Source organism: Camellia sinensis, chromosome 12 (genome assembly GCF_055761805.1).
Source record: "Camellia sinensis isolate YWXY chromosome 12, ASM5576180v1, whole genome shotgun sequence".
Taxonomy (NCBI): Eukaryota; Viridiplantae; Streptophyta; class Magnoliopsida; order Ericales; family Theaceae; genus Camellia; species Camellia sinensis.
The window spans coordinates 51,814,339-51,841,375 of record NC_138972.1 but is presented as its reverse complement, the minus strand read 5'-3'; the positions used below and the strand labels follow the sequence as shown (position 1 = coordinate 51,841,375).

The 27,037-nt window shown below is 35.7% G+C and overlaps 1 protein-coding gene and 1 long non-coding RNA gene across 3 annotated transcripts in view; one reads left to right on the top strand and one right to left on the bottom strand.

Moving 5' to 3' along the window:
* LOC145804499 (putative disease resistance protein At4g27220) overlaps nucleotides 1-14,377 on the top strand; it is a 31,886-nt gene extending 17,509 nt beyond the window's left edge. The window contains exon 4 of one of the 2 annotated variants that reach the window (XM_082898582.1): nucleotides 14,191-14,377. In XM_082898582.1, coding sequence (XP_082754708.1) covers nucleotides 14,191-14,205 — 15 coding nt within the window. In that variant the 3' untranslated portion in view covers nucleotides 14,206-14,377. Of the gene's footprint in view, nucleotides 1-13,151; nucleotides 13,421-14,190 lie in introns of those variants that run through there. The other variant, XM_082898581.1, reaches the window with a different exon arrangement.
* A 1,572-nt stretch (nucleotides 14,378-15,949) lies between these two features.
* LOC145804496 (uncharacterized) lies at nucleotides 15,950-19,843 on the bottom strand. Its single transcript, XR_014346304.1, has 3 exons — nucleotides 19,228-19,843; nucleotides 17,729-17,902; nucleotides 15,950-16,146 (listed from the first exon to the last, which is right to left on the bottom strand). It is a non-coding gene; the product is annotated as an uncharacterized LOC145804496 (long non-coding RNA).
* Between the last annotated feature and the right edge of the window lie 7,194 nt (nucleotides 19,844-27,037).

The following is a 27,037-nucleotide window of genomic DNA, read 5'->3' as shown; positions in this document are numbered from 1 at the left end:
CTCTAGTCTTAGAATAAATCAGAATGTCATCGATGAATACAACAATAAAGTTATCGAGGAATGGTTTAAAGATTCTGTTCATGAGGTCCATAAATGCAGCAGGTGCATTGGTAACTCTGAAAGGCATAAGTAAAAATTCGTAATGTCCATACCTCGTACGAAAAGCAGTTTTGCCAATGTCCTCTGGTTTAACCTTCAATTGATGATACCTGGATTTGAGGTCAATCTTAGAGAAAACTTGAGCACCCTGTAACTGATCAAATAAGTCATCAATACGCGGCAATGGATATTTATTTTTCACAAACAAGACAGGTGCACCCTACGGTGAAGTACTAGGTCTGATGAACTTTTTGTCTAACAGTTCTTGCAGTTGCACTTTCAATTCTTTCAGTTCAATTGGAGCCATTCTGTAAGGAGCTTTAGATACTGGCTGTGTACCCGAATCACATCAACCGTGAACTCAATCTCCCTGTCAATCAAATCCCCTGGTAGATCATCTGAAAAAATATCTGGGAATTCTCTGACTATAGGAATACAGTTCACATCAGTTTTATCATTAATAGGTACAGTCAATACAGAACACAGATATCCCTTACACCCCTCTTAATCAGTTTAAAGGCTTTCATGGAGGAAATCAGATATGAAGGAGGTACTACTCCAACCCCATTAAACACAAATTCAGGTAAACCCGGTGGACGGAAAACTACTTGTTTCGTCACACAGTCTATGGTAGCATGATATTTCGTTAACCAGTCCATCCCCAATATAACATCAAAATGATCTATGTTCAGAGGCAGTAAGTCAATATACAAATGCATATCCCCAACAATAATTTCACATGCAGGGTACATATAAGCACAAGTTACAGATCCCTCGACAGGTGAAGATACAGCTAACAAGTAATTCATGGGTTCTAATGGTCTACTTAATTTTCGCGAAAAAACATGCGATACATATGAGTGTGTAGACCCCGAATCAATCAGAACATATGCATTTTGAGTACAAATAGAGAGAATACCTGACACAACGGTCTCGGTATTCTGCACATCTCCCGATACGAGTGCGAACACTCGGCCTTGCCTCATAGGCTCTTTCCCGGAAGCTTTAGGGTTAGGTTTTGGTGCTACAGTTGATGCTGCTACGCTTGGTGCAGCTTTACTATTGCCCGAAGCAGTGGAAGGGCAATCTTTGACCATGTGGCCCACCTTGCCACACCTGTAACAAGCTCCAGATATTTTATAACAAACCCCCTTGTGCTTCTTGCCACACTCAGAACAGGGCGGTATAGAACCACTCCCCTGGCTGGGGCTAGTTGTTGACCCCGTATTCTGTTTCTTGTTCAATGGGTTATTCTTGCCTTTATTGAATTTAAAACCCTGCCTTTTACCACGCCATTCAGACGCTGGTGTTTCAGTTTGTTTTAGTGCCTCGATGTTCGACTCAGCCATTAGTGCTCGGTCAAGAACATTTACATAGTTCGGTAGCTTTAGAACATTTATTCTGTCTAGTATTGCAACATTAAGGCCGCCTTCAAACTTCCTGGCCTTCTTGTAATCAGTATCAACCATGTGCGGTGCATAACGGGCAAGTTCAGTAAATTTTGTCTCATATTCTGCCACTGACATAGTGCCTTGTTTCAGTTGTTCAAACTCAGTCACCTTTCTATCCCTGACACACTGAGGGAAATACTTTTCGAAGAAAGACTCCTTGAATTGAGCCCAAGTCATAACAGTATTGGTGTCACGGATTAACATCCACCACCTTCTGGCCTATTCCTGTAGTGTAAAGGTGGCCAATAGCACTTTGTGTGCTTCAGAACATGGAAAAACTTCAAACAATTTTTCTGTCTCAAGAACCCAAGCTTCAGCCTTTAGCGGTTCAAGGCCTCCCTGAAAGGATGGCGGTTTCATTTTGCTGAACTTCTGGGTGAGAGCAATTATATCCCCATCATTAACATTCTGTTCCGGCTATACCGGAGGAGGATGTGGGGGCTGTTGGTTCTGTTGTTGCTGTTGCCTTAAGGCTTCAGTTAGCAGTTCTACAGTTCTTTCTAGTCTTGCCATTCTGGCTTCGGATGATTCAGTTTCATTTGCATTATCCATTTCACTTTCACTATATGCAACATGGTAATAATAAACATAGGAAGTTGCATACTTTAAACATTTAAACACACATATTCATGTTATGTCCACACACACTTTTCATGCTCATGTGATGCCCTAATTGCTTTTCTAGGACACCCTATAGCTCATTTGGACACGTGTGTGCGGCATAACTCGTGGTTAAGTATCGCTCTGATACCACTCTGTCACGACCCAAACCCGCTCCTATGGGTTTAGTACTGTAACCGGCCAGTAATCCGAGATTACCGAAGGCCTGCTTAATAGTAGAACAGTAAAACAGAGTACAGGAGCATGGCGGAAGCCATTACAGTAAATAAACAATGTCCAATGAGCTATGAGTCTGTATGCAAAAGATTTTTCATACATATATATATACACAGTACAGAACAGTATGTACAACATTTATAGTCGATCAGAACAGGGACCTAATCCCAATTAAATAGTACAGTACAAAAACATTCAGTCTATACAATTATACAAAACAGATACAGAGACAGATGGGGAAATTAAAACACCCCTAAGCCATGGCTTGGCAGGCTCGGAACCTCACAGTGAGGCACAGTAGTTGGCTCGACAAAAAAGGAGGGAGGTCTAACCCACGCTCCTAGCTCCGGTCTGGTGCCTGAACACATACATATATATATATATATAAACAGTGAGCTAAAGCCCAATGAATAACATAATGCGTAAAGAGGTTAAGAATGAATGTCCTTTCAGTATTGAAAACAGTCAGTTGATTCAGTATATCAGTCATTCAGTCATAACAGTCATATGTGGTACATCCGTTAGCATAGCAGTACAGTAAACAGTAGGTCTTAAAAGACCGAACAGTAAATGATGGCCATCATATCAGTAAAGAGTAGTGGTTCCAACATGGGAACCGACAGAGATCTCTGTAACAGTAGCAGTAACAGTAAACAGTAGTTGCTATGAATGCCACAATACAGTTTAGAATAAAGGACATACATTCATTCAGTTAACAGTAACAATTCAGAAACAGTACAGTTCAATTGTTCAGAAGATAATCATTTTCGAACATATCTTTACACAGTTGTTACTCATAGAGTTCTGGGCTACAGTTAAGCTAGAGCGCGTCCCCAGATGCCAACCCTACACAGTTACAGATTGAACACACACTAAGCTACACAGTTGGGAAAAAATAATAACTTAATCCCTAATTAGGCTCGGTGTGGTTCTACATCTATATCCTCATTAAGATGCCTTAAACTAGGCCTAAGAATGCCTAGGATGGGATGAGGATGCAAAGATGCATTCAGAAAATATTTTCAAAATTTTCATAAAACAGAGGTCCCGCTCGAGCGTGGGTTTCCCTGCTCGAGCGTAAATGCAGACAAAGGTATTCGCTCGAGCGTAGACCTTCCCGCTCGAGCATTCTGCAAAACAGGGCAAAAGTACTGGATGTGTGAAAATCACGCTCGATGGGCGCTCGATAGCTGCTCGAGCGTGAGACACAAGGTTCCGCTCGAGCGTCAATTCTTCGGCTCTAGCGGACATCAAAACAGTGTAAAGTACTGGGAGCACGAATTCTCCGCTTGAGCGGAAGTAAAAAATCTGGGAAAATCCAGATTGCACATTCAAATCCAAAACCAAGTTTTAATGCATAAATTTTGATCCTCTTGGGCCAATTTTCTGGAAAACTCTTATAAACCCATAACTTAACATGATTTCAAGCTCAATTGTAAAATCAAAGCCCTAAAGGAAGATCAATTCAAACTCATTTCAAACCAATTTTCATGAACATAATTCAAACATGACATGCATGAATTTAAAACAATTCAAAGCTTCAATTTCATGCTCTAATGAGCCAATTCTTGCAAAGACAAGATGAATCCATGGTCTACTCTCAAAATATGGACATGCATGTACCAAATTCCATGAAAACAACTTAAAACTCATCAATCTAGGCATGCATGCATGATATATACTAAAATTCAACAATTAAGAGCCATAACTTGGCTCTAGGCTTCAACTCTGCTCTAAACCATGCAAGAATCAATTGAATTCACAAACAAGAGGGTAGTTACTTTACCTTAGGTCTCCAAACACAAGAATGGAAGCTCAATTTTTTGCAATTATCTTCCAAATCTCCTAAGCTTCCAAGCAAATTCAAGATGAAAACACTCTAACTCCCTATTCTCTCTCTCTAGTCGGTTTGCTTCTCAAATGTGGCTGAACAAATGTTGTATCTAAGTGTAATAAGGCTCAACATATTAACAAACAAAGGCCCCACTAGATGGCATTTAAGTAATAAGTCCAACTCTTATAATTCTTTAACATTTAATCTAATTTAATCATACCAAATCGATTTTCAGATAAATATGCCGTAAAGTCCCATAAATTCTAATTAACACAAATCATCAATCAATTTCAGATTTGGCCGCCGATAAGGCCTTCAATTTGCAATTTAAACACAAAGACATGAATAGATAATCAAACAGTCAACAGATATACTTAATCAATTCTGTTCCAGATTTCAGTCAGTCAGTTCAGTACTTCAATCAATTCAGTTACCAATCATAATCAGTCTCAGTTTAGCAGAAATCAGTAGTTTATCGGTAAACAGTGGTGAGGGTTATTACATTCTCCCCTCCTTAAAAAGAGTTTCGTCCTCCAAACTCGAATTACCTTCGTTCTGGAAGAAAACAGGATTCAGTGGAAACAGTTCAGGATATCTTTTAGCCATGTCATCTTCCCTTTCCCAAGTGGCATACACGCCACCATGGTTTTGCCAGTCAACTTTCACTAACGGGATCTCTTTGTTTCTCAACTTTTTGATCCGTCTGCTTACAATCTGAACAGGCCGTTCCTTGTAAGTGTAGTCATCACTCAGCACTACACGAGTAGCCTCTATCACATGGAAAGGATCCCGGAGGTAGTCCCTCAACATAGAAATGTGGAAGACGTTATGCATATGCTCCATTTCAGAAGGAAGCGCAACTTGATACACCACCGGATTGATTTTCTCAATAATCTCATACGGTCCGACATATCTCGGCGCTAGTTTGCCTTTGACTCCAAAACGAGTCTGGCCTTTCATCGGTGTTACTTTCACAAAAACGTGATCACCCACTGCATACTCTCTGTCCCGTCTTTTGACATCCGCATAACTTTTCTGTCTACTTTGTGCGGTTTTCAGTCTCTGTTGTATCAGTTTTACTTTCTCGGTCGTTTCATATACAATCTCGGGCCCAAGTAAAGGCCCATCTCCAACTTCTGCCCAGGAGATCGGAGATCTACATTTTCTGCCATACAATGCCTCGAAAGGCGCCATACCAATGCTCGAATGAAAAAACATAAGCCATATAGTTTCATTTTGTTTTCACCAATCCAAAATATTAAAATCATCTTCATCATCAATAGGTGGGTTATCCAAATAACGTTGTAATTCAGAACTACTTATGCTTGTATTTTGAGTTTTTATTTTTTACTTTTTATTATTAAAAAATACTTAACCTTCCACCTCGAGATGATGTTGGTGTAGTGCATGAAGGTCTATTTACAGGTATAGCTTCTTTATATTTTTCAAATAATTTTTTGCATGTTTGCATAATAGAGCCAAATTATTTTTTATCATAAAAAATAAGTTCTAAAAATTCTTGTAAACTAGTGTCTTTATACCTACGTGTCGCATGCCCGAAGGGTACTCGAGCATGCTAAACAGATCAGACCCTCAATTTCTTTGATCTAGTCTCACAAGTGCAATATGAAACATAGATGAGAATCCAAATCTAACAATTTTTATAAAAAAATTCCATTTTATTACAAAATCATTGTCAGAAATGGACTATATCACCAGATCTGAGTCACCACCTAATATTTTGAGAAAATTAAGAAACGTGTGACTTGTGCCAAGGCCACTGTTCATTGTAATCAAAGATATTTTGGTTTAGAACCTTAGGTATGGGAGGGAAATGTCATTAATTGAGCACCACCGCTCACGCGATCAAAAGATTGACTTTATATATTCATATTCTGATTATTTAATAATTTAAAAATTACTATGTAAAAAAACAAGTATAAATTATGTCATTCATTTTAGAACGTTTGATTTCATGTATTTTTTAAAAAGGTTTTGAAAATGTGAAACTCTGAGAAAATTAAGTTCTCAAGTATAAAATCAATACTATCCCAAATTGAACGACACAACCTCCATACATTGACATTCATAGAGATATATTATTTAAGCAAGTAGCCGCATGGTAGGATACTTGACATAATAAAATCAAACACACACAAGCGGGATGCTAAAATATAAACACTCACATAGTATTTACTGACGTCCTGCGGGAAACCACAAAAGAAAGTTAGTAAAATATGTATAATACTATATACGAAATCCTAATACAATACACACACACACAAAATGTAACTAAAAATTCAACTAATAATACATGACATGTGAATCATTTCAAGACAAGGGATATCACACAAAATCACATAAAAATTGATTAAACCTACAAATGCAAATGAGCCAAATTTTGATGCATAAAATATGAGTGCAAAACATGGATATGGTGAAAAATAAAACAGTATGCTTATTTATAGATATGAAAAACAAATAAATGAAAAGAAGCGGCGGCAAAGAATTATTACAATACTAAATTATTACAATACCGAATAAAAGGCATGGGGTTTGGGAATTATTATAACAAATAACTATCTAACTTAAATATAAGCTGAATCTAACAAATAATAATAATAATAATAATAATAATAATAATAACAACAACAACAACAACAACAATAATAATAATAATAATAATAATAATAATAATAATAATTGTTTACTGGAAGCTTGAAATAATAACTTCAGAATACATTTTACAAAATAAATATTTCCTCCAGGTTGAAAGGGTATTTGAGAATTCGATGAGTTCTCTCATTTTTTCTCTCTGCCTTTTCTTTTGACTGAGGAGGTCTTTTATAAAGAGAGCCAATAGCTGTGTTGCATGTGATCTGATAAGAGAGAGCCAATGACTGTGCTGCATGTGACCTGATAAGAGAATATGACTAGAAAGTAGCATGTGAAAGCACATGGGTGCTGTTTGTTGCTTTCGATATTGCTTTTGGTGATTGATTGAGTGACTGATGCACATGGGTGTTGTCCGCTACTTTATTTGTGAATAGTGAACAGTAAATTTGACTTTTTTTCACTATTCATGAATAGTACAATTGATTTTATTTCACTATTCATGAACTAGTTTAATTCATTTATTTCTGGAGGAGCTAAGAATTTGTGATGTCCCGGGTCTTGGACTTGCCCGATATTGCATAGTAAGTTAGTTTGCTTTACTTTCAGCGTTTTGATTATCATATTGGATTGTTGAAATTTCTTTTCTGCTCTTACTTAACCCCTCTTAACATTTCTGGGTTAAAATTTTGAGTTTTGGATGTTGGAACTTGTTTTAGGATGCAAAAGTAATTTTTGAGTTTTCTGGGCAAAAATGCTCGTGCGGATTTGCCAATTGCTCGAGCAGAATCACACAGGGGTTTTGTGGGCAGAAACTACTTGTGCGGATTTTGGATTCTGCTCGAGCGGATTTTGTGAAAAAAATTCTGGGTTTTCTCTAGAGCAAACCACCCTGTGGAGCATCAGAATTTGCTCATGTGGATTTCGGCGTGCCTGTCTCGAATTTTGAGTTCTTTTCTTCAAAACTGATGTTGTTAGGTTTTTATTCTTGGCAATCCCATTTGGCAAAACTCCTTTCAGTTGTAATTTTGTTCAACTTTTATTTCAATGAGGCTATAAGTTTTTAGATACGAATCTAACCCAAATTGTGCCTTGCAGAGTTGTCTCAGAAGTTAATTCTTTCATATTTGCCACTTCGCTAAGTATGTGTAGCGATCCCGATTTCGATCCTTCTTTCATGTGTTTGCCACTTCGACTGGACAGGTCGGGGATTGAGCTGCCCGGTCAGCTCGCGGGGGTCCACGGAGAAGTGCCTCTTGGCAGGTCCGAGGGCAGCGCCCTGGCAGGATCGAGGGGCAGCGCCCCCCGAAGCAAAAATGCAAAATGCATTCGAAGTTGCTTGTCCGCTCGATGAACCGTTTATGCGCTCGAGTGGATAATGTTTGGTTCCAAAAGTTGGACCTATCTGCAAAAGTACTGGGAATGTGTATTCGACGCTCGAGCGGGGCTTTCCACGCTCGAGCAGACCATGTTATATCAGTATATGAATCTGATATTTCAGATCACTTTTGTATGTCTCTCTTTCTAAAAACATTTCCTCTCCATTCTCTCTACTTTTCCCTACGCCAAATTGGATCAAAACCTTGATTTCTCAATATCCATTTGAGTTTTGCCATTGTTTCTTCATCAAAGTGGGTTATCATCTCGAGGGTTTCGTTGTGTGCGGTGAAGATCGAGTTTAGGCATCGTTGATTTTGGGGTTTCATTTCTATTCTTCTTCAAACTTGAGGTAGAGATTTTTTTTGAGTTATATATATATATATATATATATTTGCAAGATTTAGATGATTTTCGAAATCATCCTTTGATAGCTTTTGAAAATTGATTGTTGATTCAAGAAGTTAAGCGATTTTGAAAGTGGGTTTGTCTCTTGTTCTTTTACAATGATCTTATGGGTCTTGATCTTCGTTGATTGAAGAAAAGATGATTTTGAAAAGTTTTCTTTCAAAAGATTTGGGTTATATAGTTTTGGTGAGAAAACCTAGAAATTGGAGATTTTTAAAAGAGATTGAAAATCCGTGAATGGTATTTTTATATTTATTTTGTGTGTCAAAACTAATGGATGTTTGGAAAATTTCTTATTTATATTTATATAAATGATGAATTTCATGGAATATGAGAATTGTTGTTCATTTTGGAAATTATTGTTCAAAACGTTGAAATAGTCTTGAAATGACTAATTGTTGAGGATACTTAGGAAGGGGGAATTGTGTTATTCCTGGAATGATGAATTGGAATAAAAGTGTTTATATTCATCTTGTGTTATTGGCATATCAATTCATTTGATTACATTAAACTTTGAAAGTTGATTTGAAAACTTATATTGAGAAAAAAATGTTGAGAAACAAGTTTTCATGGAATGATTTTGGGGTAAATACGTTAGTAAGTCTTGATAAGTGGTGTAGATAATATTGAATAAGTTGGCCTAAGAGTCCGGGGTGAAAGACCGAAAACCCGCGCAGATAGGTGTCGAGCCTTCCAGTTAATACCGGTAAAAATGACAATTTGGTAGTACTTGTATAGTCTACTTGCAGACACCGACCTAGGGATTACCAGAGTTGTATTTACCGCTCTTGAAATGAATTGTTAGGTTTTAAAAAATTGAAATTGCATGACATCATTGAGCATGATGGTTTTCACAGATGAAGATTGTGATTTTCTTTCGAAAGGGCATAGCATGGCATGTGTATTTCATCTCTTGAAACTTGTATAAAATGTATATATTTTGTTAAGGATTTCCTACTGGGCTTTATGCTCACCCTACGAGATTTTTGTGTAGGAAAAGATGTGGTGATGCCGCCTAACTACAGGCGAGGAAATGTGTGTTGAGAGTATGAGACTCTCATTTTGCTGTGACTTTGTGTGTAAGCCAAGGGCTGTATGTGTGTGGGTTTGAATAACCATTTTGTGCAACTAGGCTCAAGCCTTGGAAACTTGTAAACCTTTAGGGGTATTTATTTGTTTATTTACTTGTTGTTGGATTAATGTGTTGTTGCATAAAGAACTATTGTATCATATAATGTAAGTTTGGAGATTTATATTTGGTTTTCCTTGAAAGAGCCATGATTGTTGTATAATCATTTGGGCTAGAAATTTGGGGCGTTACAGTATGTCGAGGATCGAGCTACCCGGTCAGCTCGCGGGGGTCTAGGGACAGCGCCCCTTGGCAGGTTCGAGGTAGCGCCTGGGCAGGGTAGAGGGGTAGCACCCCCGAAGCCAGAAGCAAAATTGCAGTCGAAGTTACTTATCCGCTCGAGCGGCCATTTGTGCGCTTGAGCGGAGAACATTTGGTTCCAGAAGTTTGACCTGTCTGCAAAAGTATTGGAAGTTGGGATTTTATGCTGGAGCGAACTTTCTTGCGCTCAAGCGAGGTTTGCTCGAGCGGCCATTCTTGCGCTCGAGCAGAGATTGCAGAACAGATTGCTATAAATATGTGTTTCAGTCAGATTTTAGGGTTACAACTTCCAAAACTTCTTCTTAGAGATTATGGTTTATATTTGGAGTTTCTTTGCTAGTTTCTTTGATGCTTGTTTGAGTTTAACTCATAGTTTGAAAAGTATACATCAAAGGATTGCTTGTTTTGATTCAATACAAAAGAGAGTGTTGTTCTTCGGTGGATTCCGTAGAATTCGGGTCTGAAGTTTTGGTGGATTCTGGAGTGGCTCATCGTCGTGATTCGACATCAGCATTGTGGATTCAATGTTGGGCAAGACAATTCCGAGGTGAAGACGGGGTTGGAAGAGGCACATAGGGGTCAGTTTGATTCGGGCGTGGATTTCCTAGGTAATTGAGAGTACACTTGTGTAATTCATTTATGTCTTCTTAGTGGATTGTTTTGTGATTTTTGCCTGTAATTTTTTCACATAAAATCGTTGTGTTGATTTGTCTTGATTGTTTGATTGGGATTGTTAATTACCAGTTAAAATTGATACATAATCATAAATCAATATCTAGGAGATTTCTAGATTTTTAAATGCCAAAACTGTGTTTGAGGTACTCTCTCTCTCTCTCTCTCTCTCTCTATACTCATCTTTTCTCTTCCTTCTCTCTACAAACACACCCAAATCCAAACTTCTCTCTAAGATTTAGCAAAAATCATCAAGAATTTGAGAGGGCTTTTTACACCAAATTGAAGAGGGCTACGAGGGCTACGTTTATACCGATTGAATTGAGTTTTCATTAACGTTGAGCTTTAGGGTGTTCATCTCCTTTCTCTCCCAAGCTTGAGGTGGGGACATTCTCAGAGTTATATATATGTTTTGTAAGTCTATGCTTGTTTGGAGTATTTCTTGCATATTTGGGCCATGGTTTTAAGTTGATGAACCCTCAATGATATTAAGAGTGGATTTTCTCTACTTTCCCCAAAGCTTTTGAGAGTATGAGTTATGTTCTAAAGTGTGGGTGTTGTTTTAGAAAAATCTTTTAAAAAATGGAACAAAAACCTAGTTTTAGTGAAAACCCTGGAATTTGGAGATTTTGGAAAAAAGTTGAGATATTGTTAAGTTCATGCTTGATAAATTGTCATGTGAATAAACGATGAATTTTTTTTTTATGGTTGTATCAAATGAGGAATTTCATGAAGGAATGAGAATTGTTAATTTTGAAGTTTTATGGTATAGCGACCCCGGTCTTTTCCCATTTGATTATTGTATCCGGACTTAGGTTCCGTAGACTCTGTCATTGTATAATTGTTGCTGTTGTCCTTTATTTTCTCATTTGGAGTTATAGGATGTGTTGGGCAGGTTTGTTTCAGGTTGGTTGGGTTTAGAAATCCAGTGTTGCTGCCCAGAATTTTGACTCTTCGCTCGAGCGAGAATTTCTTAGCTCGAGCGAACTCTTTGTTTTGGTTCTTCGCTCGAGCCAGGGTAGCTTCGATCGAGCGAGGGTTGCGTTTTGAGTTAGACCTGAGAGCTGAGGTTTTTGGCTCGAGCGAGCTTTTCTTCGCTCGAGCGAGTTAGTTCGTTCTTCGCTCGAGCGATAGTTCCTTAGCTCGAGCGTGTGTCTGATTGCAGACCTGAGGGTTTGAGTTCTTCGCTCGATCGAGTTTTCTTTCGCTCGAGCGAGCTTTTGTGTTGTTGGCTCGAGCAAGGCTCCCTTGGCTCGAGCGTAGATTTTCTGTGTCTGGTCGCTCGAGCGACCAAGTCTTCGCTCGAGCGAGCCTGTCCAGCTTATATACGCAGCAGCGGGTTTTGATCAGTCTTTTTCATCTTCTTTTTGATCCCAAACCCTAGGTCCGACTTTTCTCTCTCCATACTCACCTTCTCTCTTAGATTTGATCCACTTAGGGTGTGTTTCTACCATAGATCCATCATTAAAAAGATAGAGTGAGTCGAGGGCTTCCATTTAATCTGAACATTTGGCGATTTGGAGCACTTTGGTTTTGGGTATTCATCTCTGTCTTCTCCATTTGGGTTGTTCTCTTCGAGGTAGGGATTTCCTACTCCATTGTATAAGTTTTGATCTAAGTTTTGGTATTTTGATATGTTGGGGATACTTTGGTAATTTTGGGAAAAAACACTAGTTGTAATATTAAATTAATTTGTATAATTAATTCATGGAATTGGGAAAAGAAGGTTAAATTCATGGGATTGGGGAATTCATTGATAAAATAGCGTAATTGGTTAATTTGAATCATTTGTCTATTGAATTGTTGACATAGTTATTTTCGGTTTAGAAATAACTGTTTTGGGCTATCGGTGGAGGATAGTCGTGATTGTTGTAGACATTGCATGTGGATTAGGAATAACTGAAACTAATCACATTGGTTAAGTCATTAATTTTGATTATTGCATTGATACAGAAAATACGTGTATTGATTGAGCATTGCATTTGCATATATTGTTTTGTGTGGGAGGAGATAGGGGATGTACTCCACGGTTTAGGGGAAGATAGGGGATGGACCTCTAAACTGGATTTTGTTTGGGAGGAGATAGGGGATGGACTTCATTAGCATCACTTTTAAGTGTGCTTATTTATATAGAAGTGTTTTTATTGATACAGCACTAAAATGTGTATCAAACTGGAAGTATGAAGTGTTTTGATTTGAGCTTGAGTCTCATTTGTTTGTTGATATTGGAGGAATGTGAATCTGATATACATAATTCATTGTGGTAAGTTTGGTCAGGTTCTGAGCCATGTTGATAAAGTTGGAAAGTAAAACGTGTCTTAGGCAATAGTGTCATGAGACTGTAAAACGGAGTGATTGATTATCTTGGTTAACCATCTGTTGAATGCTATTGCTTTATTCATTGCTTATATGTGGTTTAGTATATTTCTATTGGGCTGTGGCTCACCCTATATGGGAACATCATTTTCAGGTTCAAGTAATAAGCAACCTCCAAGGACTTAGCTTGGAAGGGGACTTGGATTTTGAAGACTATCATTAGTTAATTGTCTTTATTTATTAGTACATGTAAACATCCAAGCCTAGGGCTTTTCTTGTATTGAGTTAGAACTCATCTTTTTGTATCCAAGAGTTGGATTGGAATGATGTAAGCCTGCAGGGCATTTTATTTGATGTTACATGTAATGTTTTTATTTGGTAATACTCTGATGAATGAATTAATAAATTGTTTTCTTTAAATAATGCATGTCAATTGTATATATTTATAATGGGTTTATTTTGAGGGCGTAACATATGGATAGCTTATTATTGGTTTGTCTTGGAAAGACCAAGTTTAGAAAATGATTAATATGTGGAGAATACATGTATGTTAATTTTGTTATATTATCTCTTGGAAATATATTATGATGTTATACTAATAAGAGATGTGGGAATTTGATCACAATGGAGGATTGTGTGGTAGAATTGAAAATGGAACTATATTAATGCATTGTTACATTTTGCATTGCCATTCCATTTAATCATTGTTATAATTAATTTTAAATCTTGCATTGGAAAATTATTGCTTTGAGAAAGGAATTGTTTTGTAAAACAAGATCATTTGAATTGTTTTGGGGTAAATACGTTGGTAAGTTCAGATATGGGGTGTAGTTGGTATTGGTTAAGTTGGCCTGAGTATCCATGGTGAAAGACTGAAAACATGCGAGGAGGAGGTACCACATGCCTTCCGGTTAGCAACCGGTAAAGTGGCGATTGATAGTGCTTGATATGCCTACTTGCAGGCATCAACCTAGGGATTACCTGAGTCGTATTTACCACCATTTGAATTACATTGAAATTATTGAATTGTTGTATTTTCAAATTGCATTGTGCACAAGATTTTCAAAAGATAGAGATATGTTTTTGATCATGACATGGCATGTACATTCATCTCAAGAGACTGTGTAAAATTTATATACTTTGTTAAGATCTTCTTACTAGGTTTTGTGCGCATCCTATGAGATTTTGTACAGGAAAAGATGTGGTGATTCCGCTGAGTTAGAGGTGTGGAATGCATATTTTGAAGGCACAGAGCTCTTTTCTTTTATTGTAATTATTGTTGACAAGCCGAGGGTTTTACATGTGTGTGTTTTGGTGAACATTTTTGTGTAATCAGGCAAAAGCTTTGGAATTTGTAACTCTTGAGGGCATTGAATTGTACTTGACTATTGTGCCATATGCAATAGATTCATATTTTAGGAATGTTGAATGTATAATTGCATGTGTAATACTTTTGTAAATCTCAAAGAGTTTAATGAATACAAACGTTAGAGATTTGTTGATGATGTCAATGATGAGGCTTTATATTCCTTATATATTATGCAATGGAAACTATTAATTGGGAGACAATATCATGTTGTTAGAAGATGATGAGTCTATTTATGTTAATTTCTTTGGGGCGTTACATAATACCATGATTATTAGTAATGAATAAGTATCATAAATAAATAAATAAATAGGACACCTAAAATGACTCTATCTCATATTTTGTACTAGAACAAATGATATTTTAAAACAAACATTGTTTTGACAAATATGAACTTTAGGTAATTTATATTTAATACGCATTTGACTGCCATTAGTTGAGCTTAGTTATTCATTTGTTTTATGATAGTATTAGTAGGGATTAAGCCTTCTTGAATATAATTAAGATTAACACATGTATCAATTAAGGCTATAACTTCCATTTCATAATCATTTATTGCTAATTTTATTTTTTAATGCCATTTTTGGATATTTATTTTATTAATTATGTTTAATCGGTTATTTTCTTGATTATTTTCTTCACTGTTAAATTTATTGGAATGATAATAAAAAATTACATGATTTGGAGTATTACTAGATTCATCGGACGATGTATAAGTTTTCCTTTCAAAATCATTAAAATTTTTATTAATTTTTAATATAACAATTTCGTTTTCTAAGGATTTATCTTTAATTTTTAATTCTTTAATAGTTGATCTAATTTGATTAATTTCATTTTGGAAATCGTGTAGAATTACTTCTTTATGTTTATTTTTTCTAAATCTTTCTAAAGTAATAATTGGTTTATTTGTAGAAGGTTTGGCACTATCTCAATCAATCAATATATTAAACCAAAAAACTAAACAGTTACAATTTCTCAAAGAAGAAGTCAAATATAAAAGAATTGAATCTCAATTAACTAATCCCATTTTTATTGAAAAAATTGAAAATTTTAAAAATCATTTAGAGAAAACTGTTTGTTCTACTCTTCCCAGTACTTTTTGGCATAGGAAAAAACACATAGTAACTCTTCTTTATGTCAAAGACTTTAATGAAAAACACATTCCTACTAAATCCAGGTTAATTCAAATGAATGCTGAATTAATGGAAATGTGTAAAAAAGAAATTTATGATTTACTCAAAAACAAAATCATTAGTAAAATTAAATGCCCTTGGTCATGTCCATCTTTCTATGTCAATAAAAATACTGAACTTGAACGTGGCGTTCCACGATTAGTAATTAATTATAAACCATTAAACAAAGTTCTAGAATGAATTAGGTATTTAATCCCTAATAAAAAAAAGATTTGATTAAAAGATTTAATCAAGAGGTCATCTTTAGTAAATTTCATCTCAAAAGTGGATTCTGACAAATCTAACTTAACCTTAGTGATCGTTACAAAACTGCTTTCACTACACCCTTTGGTCCTTACGAATGGAATGTGATGCCCTTTGGATTAAAAAATGCACCTAGTGAATTTCAGAGTATAATGCATGAAATATTTAATCCATTTAGTCATTTTTTCATCGTATGCATCGATGATGTTCTCATCTTGTCTAAGTCAATTGAAGAACATTGGAAACATTAAAACCAGAGGACGACAAAATTAGCAGGATTATACAAAAGTCGAAATTGTCCTCCATATCCAAAAAAGGAATATCCACTAGTTCACGTCAAAAGCCATCTACAAAAAAAATTGTACACATTAGTATTTAGAAATGCATGCTTCAATGTATCTATCTATTCATGTTTTTTAAAACTAATAATACATTATTGATAGCCTTTTGGTGATGACTGTGATCTATCGCTTGTAAAGTTTTTTTTTTTTTTTTTATTTTTAATTTTTTTTTTTTTTTTACTTTCAATCTAGTTCCAGGAACTGTAGAAGATATATTGAGGAGTTGCTACTTGATTGTTCCATCACTAGTCTCCCAAGGATTCTATTCCTTACAGCGAAGTTACTATAATTTTTATTTATAAAATTTTTTCGCAAAAAATTGGAAGACAATGAGGTAATACACGAAAGCACATCTCAACTATTATATATATATATTGTAAAATTGTCACAATGATGATATCATGGCATGGATAATCTCAACAATAAACAAGCTATGTAGAAGTTCTAGAAGATCTCTTACATTTTGCAGTCGCACAGTGACAACTATGAGACAGTTTAAAAATAAAAATAAATAAAAAAATTTGACAACTTTGAGATCTGAAGTTCTTTGTTCACAAGCTTAGGCAATCCAAGCCAGGATTTGCATAATTTGACTTCAATATACTACTGATTCTCACAATTTTACTAGTCACAATTTTACTAGGATTCCTAACTAAAAAGGTTTGAATGAACAAAGGTCAAGCTATTAGTGCACAGGTAAGCTTGTTTGCAATTCCAAACTTCCAATCAACCTATATGGTGATTCCAAAAAGCTCAAAGAAATGGCTAAGAAAAATGACATGCATAATCTAAAACACAGAATATAATATAGATAATATATATCTTTTGACAAATAAAACAAGCTTGACATGGAACATAAAAGAAATTAATGCTCACCAACACATCATGTTCACATGCCAGGCAAGCTAGGCACTGCTCAGGTTTGTCTCCTTTATTAAATAAGCATAAATTAAGAACAAAAACATTCAAAGTGAAATGCAAAACTCAGAACGCAGATATGGAACAGGCACAGTTGTAAAAACAAGTCCTGCAACAATGTAATATGAGGGTGGTCTGCCCTTCTTGTGTGCTGGAATCAGCCTTCTGTGACTCTTAAGTTTGATATTTCAGAGTTTCAGAATTGCGAAGAACATTAATTGCTGCAATATCTCTGGTATATTTTTGGGATACAAGGTAACTAAAACCTGTGAGGATATATTTTCTGAGTACCAACACGTGGCCAAGGTGATGCCGACGTGTCATCCGAGGTGCCACGTGTCCTGATCATGACGCTGAGGTTATCTCGGCAAGACCGAGGTTATCTCCGAAGATACCGGAATCTGAGATAAACGGATAAGGGACAAGAGTCCTAGAATGAGAGAGGACTTCAGTTTGGGTAAAGATAAGACTCTTAGAGAGTTTATCCCAATCCTACTGGGAGTCCAAGATTAGCAGTAATCCTAAATCTATTAGAGCGAGGCTTCTACTAGGACTAGGATTGTGTTAGCTATAAAAGAGAGGCTCCCTCATGGGTTTAAGGTATACTTTTGATATTCTGTCTAGTGAGTTAAGCACTATTGGTAATCTTAGAGAGATATTGAGTACTGACTTGATCGTCGGAGTGCCCCCGGGTGGACGAGCCACCGCCGGAGACTCTTCTTTTTGTTGTAGGTTGTTCGGGCTTAATCTATTCTGCCGGTGCTCTCCAGCTAGGTACCTGTTTGGCAATGTGGTCGGAAATTGACACATACAAAACCTATGCGCTCACCATGCCTAAAAGGAACTGAAAAATCAAAAGAAAGAAAGTTAATCCCAGAGCTTGGAAGCATATTGCAATGGAGAGATAAATAACCTGAATATGACCATCCCCATTTTGAAGGTTACAGATTCCAAATATCAAGATATACCAAGCTATAGCTGTTAAAGGAACTTTTTTCCTTGTTTTCATTAATTAACATAATTGCATGACACAACACCACAAAAAAGAGATCATAAATATCCTTTCAACAAATCCTGTGACGTCATAACAAGAACTCCAAAGAAAGTAACAAGACAATTGCTTCTCATAAAGAAAGCTATAATATTCATGTTATGAAAACCAAAAAGACAAATTTATATCCCACAATGGAAGATGAAAATTAAACTTAATCCTAAAGCACAGCCATGAATTTCGATTGTGTAAAAATGAACCACCAAAAACCAATGTTGAAGCATTATATTCGAAAAACATTAATGAACTTCATTCATCAATATTAGTATAAAACAACATTACATTTTACAATGCTTTGTACCAAGAGGTTAGACGATGAACTTCTCTAATTCTATGATTATCTATTATGACAAATTCATAGAAGTAACAATATCATAGATATGTTGCAGCAAACAATGCAACTAAGCATAATTGTGCCAAGGCCAATCATTAATGAGAGCACATTTTTATTCAACCCTGAGCTTGATGGGGCTAAACTCTGTATTTACATTCTTATAGTGGAACCAACCACAACTAGAATTGTTTTCAAGTATCTATCCTCTAGTTACTTGATCCTAATTTAGAAGCCGCATTATGATCCCAAAACATAATATTGGCATCTTTCTAGGATGCAATTAGAGGATTTTGTAAGAGAACCTCATGCTAAAAAGTAAAAATGTTACTCCAAATTTCAGACATCAATCAATACCAAGGTGTTATAAAAAGTTACATCAGCCACGAGTGTAAAAAAGAAGATTCAACTATATGGATCATGCAACCTAGCAAGTCCAAGCCATCATCCCTACATTAATTATTAAACAATACCCAAATGTATTACCAAACATGTATCAGAATAAGCAGTGCAGCACCCAACCTAGTTTTATTATCGAAGATGACAAGACCAATGGACAATTGCAATATATGTATATATAAATTGCAATTCTGATAAGCCAATACATAGACTAACCAAGGTTTAAATCAGAGTGTATTAATGTGCCAAAACATGCATTTATAAACCATTACATGAATCTCTAGATCAAAATTGACCATTGTTGACAAACAGATTGGACAAAGCAAACATATTTATAAATAAATAAATAAAAAAGAAGGAAAAATGCATAAAGAAGAAAAATGCGAACCTGGAAAGCCCTTTTCAGCTGTTCTTCAGTTGTCCGAATTCCCCAGAAAAGTAAAAAATTTTAAATTTTAAAAATAATAATTAAAAAAATATAGAACAAAATGAGAAACTGAGAGTGAATGTAACATTGTAGTAAAATGAAGTAGCTATTATATTAGGGGAGAGAAAGAGAGAGAGCTTAGTCCATCAATGATTTGAACTGATCAATTGCTTCTTGACTTACAGCTCCCATTGCTCTGCTCTCTCATCAAATGTACACAATGATGGAATTTACCACTTGGAGCCACAAAAGTGTGGAATTAAACACAACTTGTAGCTCATATATGCTTCAAATGTAGAAAAAGAGTAAAACCTTAAAATGATTTTATCAAAATCCTACAACATCAAAAATAAATAAATAAATTAAACCCTAGATCTGCGATGGTGAGGGAAGGGAGAGAGAGAAAGAAAGAGAGGGATAGAGAGAAACGAAAACTTGAATGTGGATGAGAGAGGGGAGCCGCGATGGTGACCGATGGCGGCGAGAGTCGGAATGGTCAGCGGCGGTAGCTATTGGCAGGGATGGTGAGTCTCTGAGAAGAGGGAGAGCAAGTGACTATTGGCCTTTGTTTGTTTGGGTGTATGTGTTCATGTAGAGAAATAAAAAAATAATAATAATAAAACAAAACATAATTAGTGAATTAGGCGGAAAATTTGAAAATATACTAAAAAAACATTTGATACTTTTCCTGACTAAATATTTTTAATCATTAAAAATATATATTTATATATTTAGTGACCAATTTTTTGGTCGCTAAAAATTAAAAGTAATATTTATGTTAGTTTTTTGGCAACTAAATTTCTTTAGTCGTTAAAAATTAATAATGACTAAATATTTTTTGGTCACTGCAGATTAATATTTGGCTACTAAATTAGGTAGTCACCAAAGAATTAAAGTAAAATTGTGCTAATTATTTGGCTACTAATTTATTTTAGTAGGCAAAAATTAGTTTACAACAACTAAATATTTTTTGGTCACCGAAAATGCATATTTGCCAACCAAATTAGGTAGTCACCAGAGGTTTAAAATAAAATTATGCTAGTTATTTGGCTGCTAAATTTATTTTAGTCGGCAAAAATTAGTATACAACGATTAAAACAAACTTTACTAGCCTAAAACTTGAATTAACGTTGACCAATATTTTTTTAGTCTAATATTGTAGCATTTTTGGTGACTAAATTCTTGTTTAGTCACCAATAATTAATATACAACTACTAAAAAAAATTAATAGCTAAACCCTGTAACAAATGCCGACCAATGTAATTTTAGTCGCCTATTGTACAACGTTTGGCGACTAAATTCATTTTAGTCGCCAAATTTGATTGCCAAAAGTGTAAATTGTTGTAGTATACTATGAGACCTCCGTAATCATCTGATCCAATATAGTTATTATGATTACATTTATGCATGGTTTAAAGTCCTCTTGCATTAAAATGAGTCGTTTAGTCATTCTTGATTTTTCTTTTTTGATCATAAATTCAAATCAAAATTCCCTTCTTGGTTTATGAGATGGTGGTCTCAACATGGTGCCATCCCAAAACTCCTCCATTCCATCTTCACGGGTTAAGTTAACTATTTTTCTTTAGTTTACCCAATCAGTCAACGCAAGAGTCAATTTCCTATATTACTTCTTTTATGTCCAAATACAAAGTCCCTTGGATACTCAAGTGGCAATATGATATCTTTAAAGACAGTCATTTGACAACATTTTGTCAACCGGTGGGACGCATTCAAACACTATCGCATTATTGAACAAGTCAACTGGGAATTCCCAGTCAGCATTCTTGTTCCTACAGTCCCAATATTCATATCACATCCAGTGTAAGTCCTCAGGTGTAGCCACGTGAAGGATATAGGGAGTTCCGGTTAGGGTATCACATGGTACGTGAAAAATGATAATTCAATAAAGAATTTAGATCATCTCGAATTAAATTTATAGATTTTAGAATCATGATTCGTTTATTCAGAAGTAACTCTTCAGTCAGCTCTAAAACTTCATTTGCTTCTATACCTGATCCAATAAACGAAGACGAACATGGATTCCAAGATTTAAAAATAGATTTAGGATGGTATATCCCAAAAGTACCAATTAAAGAAATTTATAAAAACAAGTTTTCTGCAATCCTCTTTTAAAGTTAATCTACAAGTCAAAACTGTTGAACAAGTTTATGCTTTAACTAAAATACATGAAACATGTCATTTATTAACCAAAGAATCTATAAGAAAACATATATCTGAAGGTCACAACTTTATTCATATAAGATTAATACAAAATGCTGTGAAACTATTAACCATTCAAGGCATAAATTCATCTATTCTTCTATGCTTAAGAGATGTTAGGTTCAGAAATGACCAAACTAGTATGCTAGGTATGATGGAATCTGGTCTCCATAAAAGACCAATCCATTTTAATTATTTTCCTAATTTTGCTTTAAGTCTTTCTGACCCTCATAGTAGTCAAAGTTTTAACATTAAATATTCAAATTTCTCATGAATTTACAAATATGCTTGCTGGTTCCTAATCTATTGCTTTAATTTATCAAATTTATTATAAATGTAGGAAGATTAATCTTAATATTCATGCTTTAGTCAAAAATCCAAAAGATAAAACCTTAGTTATTCAAAGTATTACCTCTAAAACTAATGTTGACGTCCCTAGACCCATAGTTTGGAGTGAAATAACTCTCCTAGAAAATTGATTAATTGTAAATGATAGATGAGTTATTATCGCTAGATGGGTTACTGGATTGATCTTGAGTATTAGCTGACTTGAATATTTCAAATATTTAACTTTGATTTTCTTTAGTAATCTAAAATTGATTAAGCTTTTCTTTAACTCTACATTTATTAGAATAATGACCCTTTTTACCACAATTATAGCAACTAATATTTTGAGTTGATTTTGACTTTTGATTAAAGTTCTTATTTTTCTTATGATACTTCTTTTTGGGTTTATCATAATATTTATTAGGTGATTTAGTAAGTGAATATTTCTTATTATTATATTTATATGGAGATTTGGATGTCTTGCTTTTATGATGTTTTTGACGTGATGGTGCTACAGGAGGTAGACTGTACTGTTCGCAGAAGTTACCTAACTCATACTTAGCTTTTCGTTTATCTTTAGTAGCTTTTTGACTAAGTTTCATATCTATACATATTTTTAATCATTCTTTTTGAATTGTACTACTGATATCACCATATTGTAGACACCCCATTTTGACCGGCCCTAAGACTTGGGTTTTTTTTTACTACCCGATGATGAAAATAAGAATGTGTCTCTCATAAAATACTCAATTAGAATTATGGAACTTGAGCTATACTCCCAACCCTAAGTCTGTTTTGGCCAAGTGTTCAAGACCCGTTCAAAACTCTCTTTTGAAACTTTCTTTTAACGCTTTGTTTTGAGTATTTTTGTAATGTTCCGAGGCTCATTTTTAAACTTCAAAATAAAACATTTCTTAGGAAATTGAGCAAAGAACAATGTGGAAATATGAAAAAGGATGATAATTCAGTCGAAAAATCTTGTTTTGTGCAAAATAGTCAAGCCAACCAACTTTTTGGTCAGCCAACCAACTTTTTGGCCGGCTGACTAATTTGTCCAAGAACATGATAGTTTTAGCAGAATTCTTGTTTAGTTTGTGTGGGATATCCCACTATCCTATTTTCTGATATATTCATGCACAAAATGTATTATGAATCAACCTCCATTGCCAAAAACACCTGCCCCTTCAAAAAAGAGAGAGCTAAAGCAACAACCCATCATTTTTCTTTACGCTCCATTATGGTTTGTCCTCCATTGTTGTCTCCCACCACCTTCTTTATTAAGTCCTCCACTTGCTTTGCGTATTGGGAGAAGATTAGATTTTTGAGACTAGGGGGAAAGGTTAGAAAGATTGATTGAGAGAGATTGATAAAAAGAGAAATCTAAGCTTTGAATTAAAAATTGATCAAAGTTGGCCAAAACTTTCATACACTATTATAGCTCATATTCCATTACAAAAACCATTCAAGAAACTCATTATAGTCAAATTCTTGAGCCTTGATCAAAGTAGGAGTAATCTTTGCTAAGTTTGAGAAAATCAGTGAGTTAATCAAATTCCCCTCCCCCCCCCCACACACACACTGTTAAACAATTCAAGTCACCGTTATAGCTCAATTTCCAAACTTTTGAATTGAGGATTGAGAATGCACTTCATACACTTGAGGGTGATCAATAGAGAGTTTGGAAATCAAAGAAGTTCATCATTTCCTTGAAAGTGCGGTCTTCTATTAACGAGCAGAACAGTTTCCAGCAGTCTCCGAATCACATGAAGTTTCTGTTTTTATTTTAATTTGTGAGGTTTTATTTTGTTGTAATATTTTCTTCCTCTCCTCCCTTATTCGAATATGTAATTATTTAAGTTTTGTAATATTTTCTTGCCTTTCTTCTTTCTATCCCGTTCTTTTACTTGCTTTTCTTATTTGTAAATGTACATCATATTTTGCTTTTCATCATATCCATGCTTTGCATCCATGTTTTGCATCCATGTTTCATGCATCTTGATTTGGCTAAATTTGCATTTATGGATTTAATCAATTCTTATGTGATTATGTACGCTACTTCATGTTCTTGAAATAATTCACATGTCATTTATTAGAAGCTGAATTTTTAGTTGCATTTCATGAGTGAATTACATTAGGATTTTGTATATAAGATCAAGCATAGTTTACTAACTTTGTTTTGTAGCTGTTCGCGGGATGTCGGTAAATATGTAAGTTTATATGCTTTAGTATCCTGCTTGTGTGTGTTTTCCTTAGTATATTTTGCATTCTAGCATGAGGTTATTTGATTATTTGATATGTAACTCCATGAATGCCGGTAGATAGAGGTTGTTTTGTTCAATTTGGAATAATGTCGATTTTCGTGTTTGTTAACTCAATTTCTTTGAGTTTACATCTTCAAAACTCTTTCAAAACACATGAAATCAAGTTGCTCCAAAATGAATGATACACTCTATACTTGTATGCTTCATATATTAATTTTTAGGATTTATTCAATAATCAGAATATGAACACATAAAGTGAATAAAAATCATATAATGGTCTAGTAAAGACTGATCTTTGATCGGGTGAGCAGGGTGCTCAATTAAAGACTTTTCCCTCTCATACCTAAGGTTTCGAACCGAGACATCTTTGGTTATGACAAACAGCGGTCTTGGCACAAGTCACGGGTTTCCTAATTTTTCCAAAATATTAGGTGACGACTCTGAGATCTGGTGATGCAGTCCATTTTTGGCAAAGGTTTTGCAATAAAATAGATTTTCTATAAAAGTTGTCAAATCTGGACTCTCATCTATGTTTCACATTGCATTCGTGAGACTAGCTCAAAGAAATCGAGGGTCCAAATTGTTTAGTGCGCTCGGGTACCCCTGGGCAATGTTACAGTTTTTGGCGACTCTGTTGGGGATATTAAGAAATCTTGACTTGAACTCTGTGATATGATTTTTATTTTCAATTATATGTTCATTACATTTCATGCATTGGTGCGCCTAAGTTCCGTGCTCGTCATCTATTACCCTGGACGGCTATTCAACTTTGGACGGATAGACGAATATGAGCTCTGTCATGATGGGAGCACAAGCCTCAGATCTACATCACCATTGTACCGCTTGATCCACTATTCGCTTATAGGTGACAGATTGGGTAGGTATATCGGTGTCTTGCTTAGGTACCTTTTTTTACCAAGACTAACCTAGTGCATATAGTAAGCTCTAGTAACTTCCAAAATTAGGACAAGATGCTATCCTATTCTAGGATGTATGATGCTGCTTGTTTGAATAGTGAAACCCTAGATCATTTCAAAGCTACGACATGATAACCTTACCCTCTATAGGGGTGTTTGTTCTCTTTCCTATTATGTGCAATGTATGGTATCTATACAGGGATTCTCAAATTCAAATGAGTGGTTCAGACATTTCAGTTTGTGGGGTTGAGTTTAGTTTTTTAGCATGATTTAGTAGTAATAAGTTGAGCTGGAATGCTATTGAAATTCTGATTGGGGGTTCTCTTTTTTTGTTTCTACTAGGAAGTTGTAGCACTATAGCTTCAGAATGGTCCAATATCCCTCAAGTTCTGTGGACTTACGTTGGTAGACTTTGTAAGATTACAGAGCTGGTTCAAGGACAACCAGTGTTGGTTTCTTTACCACCGATTACATGAAGAAGAGAACTGAAAGCCTCATCAACAGTCCAAAGTACCTATTCTTCACCAACTAGATCAACCCCATTTAATTCACTAGAATCAATGATGGCTCAAGTTCTAGAGAATATAGTAGACATGTTTTTGTCCCTTCAACGAAGCATGGATGCCATTGCCAATACGGTTACCACCCACGGTGATGCTCTCACCGGATTGCAATGCCCATCTGGGGTGTCTAATACTCAGCCACCTCCGGTGACTCATCTAGTTCCAAATCCACCTCTATCAATTGAGGAACTTCCTGAACTCAACTTGCAAAAAGATGATCTTAGTGTCCCTGCACAGCTAGTGGGAGGACCTTCTTCCCTTGACATCAATGAATTTGATTTGACTATGCTAAAACTAGCCAAGCTGGAAAAGTTGTTCAAAAGGTCATAAGGGATCAACTCTATCCTGGACATCGAAGATGGGTATACGAAAACAGTTATAAAATTACCCAAAAGATTCAAATGCCACATATTGGTAGATTTGATGGATCTGGTGACCCTATGGGGCATATTTCCCTATTCTCTAATATCTTAAAGCCCATGGGTTTGATCTGTCCTCAAAAGCTATATCTATTCGGGCGAACTTTGTCAGGAGTGGCTCCTATCTGGTATGCTAAGTTAGAAGACTCAGTAAAATAGAGTTGGGAAGAATTAGTTGAGGCTTTCATTACCCAATATGCATACAACACTTAGATCGAAGTGGCCACCTGGAAGTTAGAAGTGACCTATCAAGAACCCAATAAGAGTTTTATGGCCTTTATTACCAGATGGAGGGCCAAGGCGGCAATGATGACTAATAAACCACTTGAGAAAGATCAAATCTGTATGGTGATATGGAATTTGCATGGTAAGATGTTGCAAAAGATGATAGTCCTTCCATTGTTTACCTTCAAAGAACTTACACAGAAAAATTTTGGTCATATTTCCACAGCTCTGAAGCCCTCTGAAGTCAACTTGGTTACTGCCACCACCAAAATGGCTGATTCTTTTGCTAATACTGGCCCACAAACAACTAATTCCATCCGAACCCCTAAAAGAACTTTTCATTCTCTCCATATGTCTCTTACTCGCACCATGGAAATCCTAGTAGAAAAGAGGCACCTCAAGCTCCTTGACCCCCGACCTCTTCCAAATCCACTTCCAATTAAACATAACACCACTACATACTACGCCTTTCACCAACAACATGGTCATGAGATTGATGGTTGTTTTTGCTTATGTCATGCGATTTAGGATCTCATCGATAATAAAACCATAGCTCCATCTCAACCCCAAAGACCCAAGGTCACCACCAACCCATTTCCTCCACACCTCAACCTAATCCATACACTTCCATCCACCTACAGCCCCAGCTAATACATCACTCCAATCCATGTACCCAAGCCTAAGATGTTCATTCCAGAAAGCACTGACTTGTGCATGATGGATGCACCTGAACCTCAATTCTCTCAAACCCTAAGAAGCGAACTCCGAAATAGCCCAATTCAAGTCCAGCCCACTCAAAATAGCCCAACCCAATCAATCCATCAAGACCAATTCGGTCC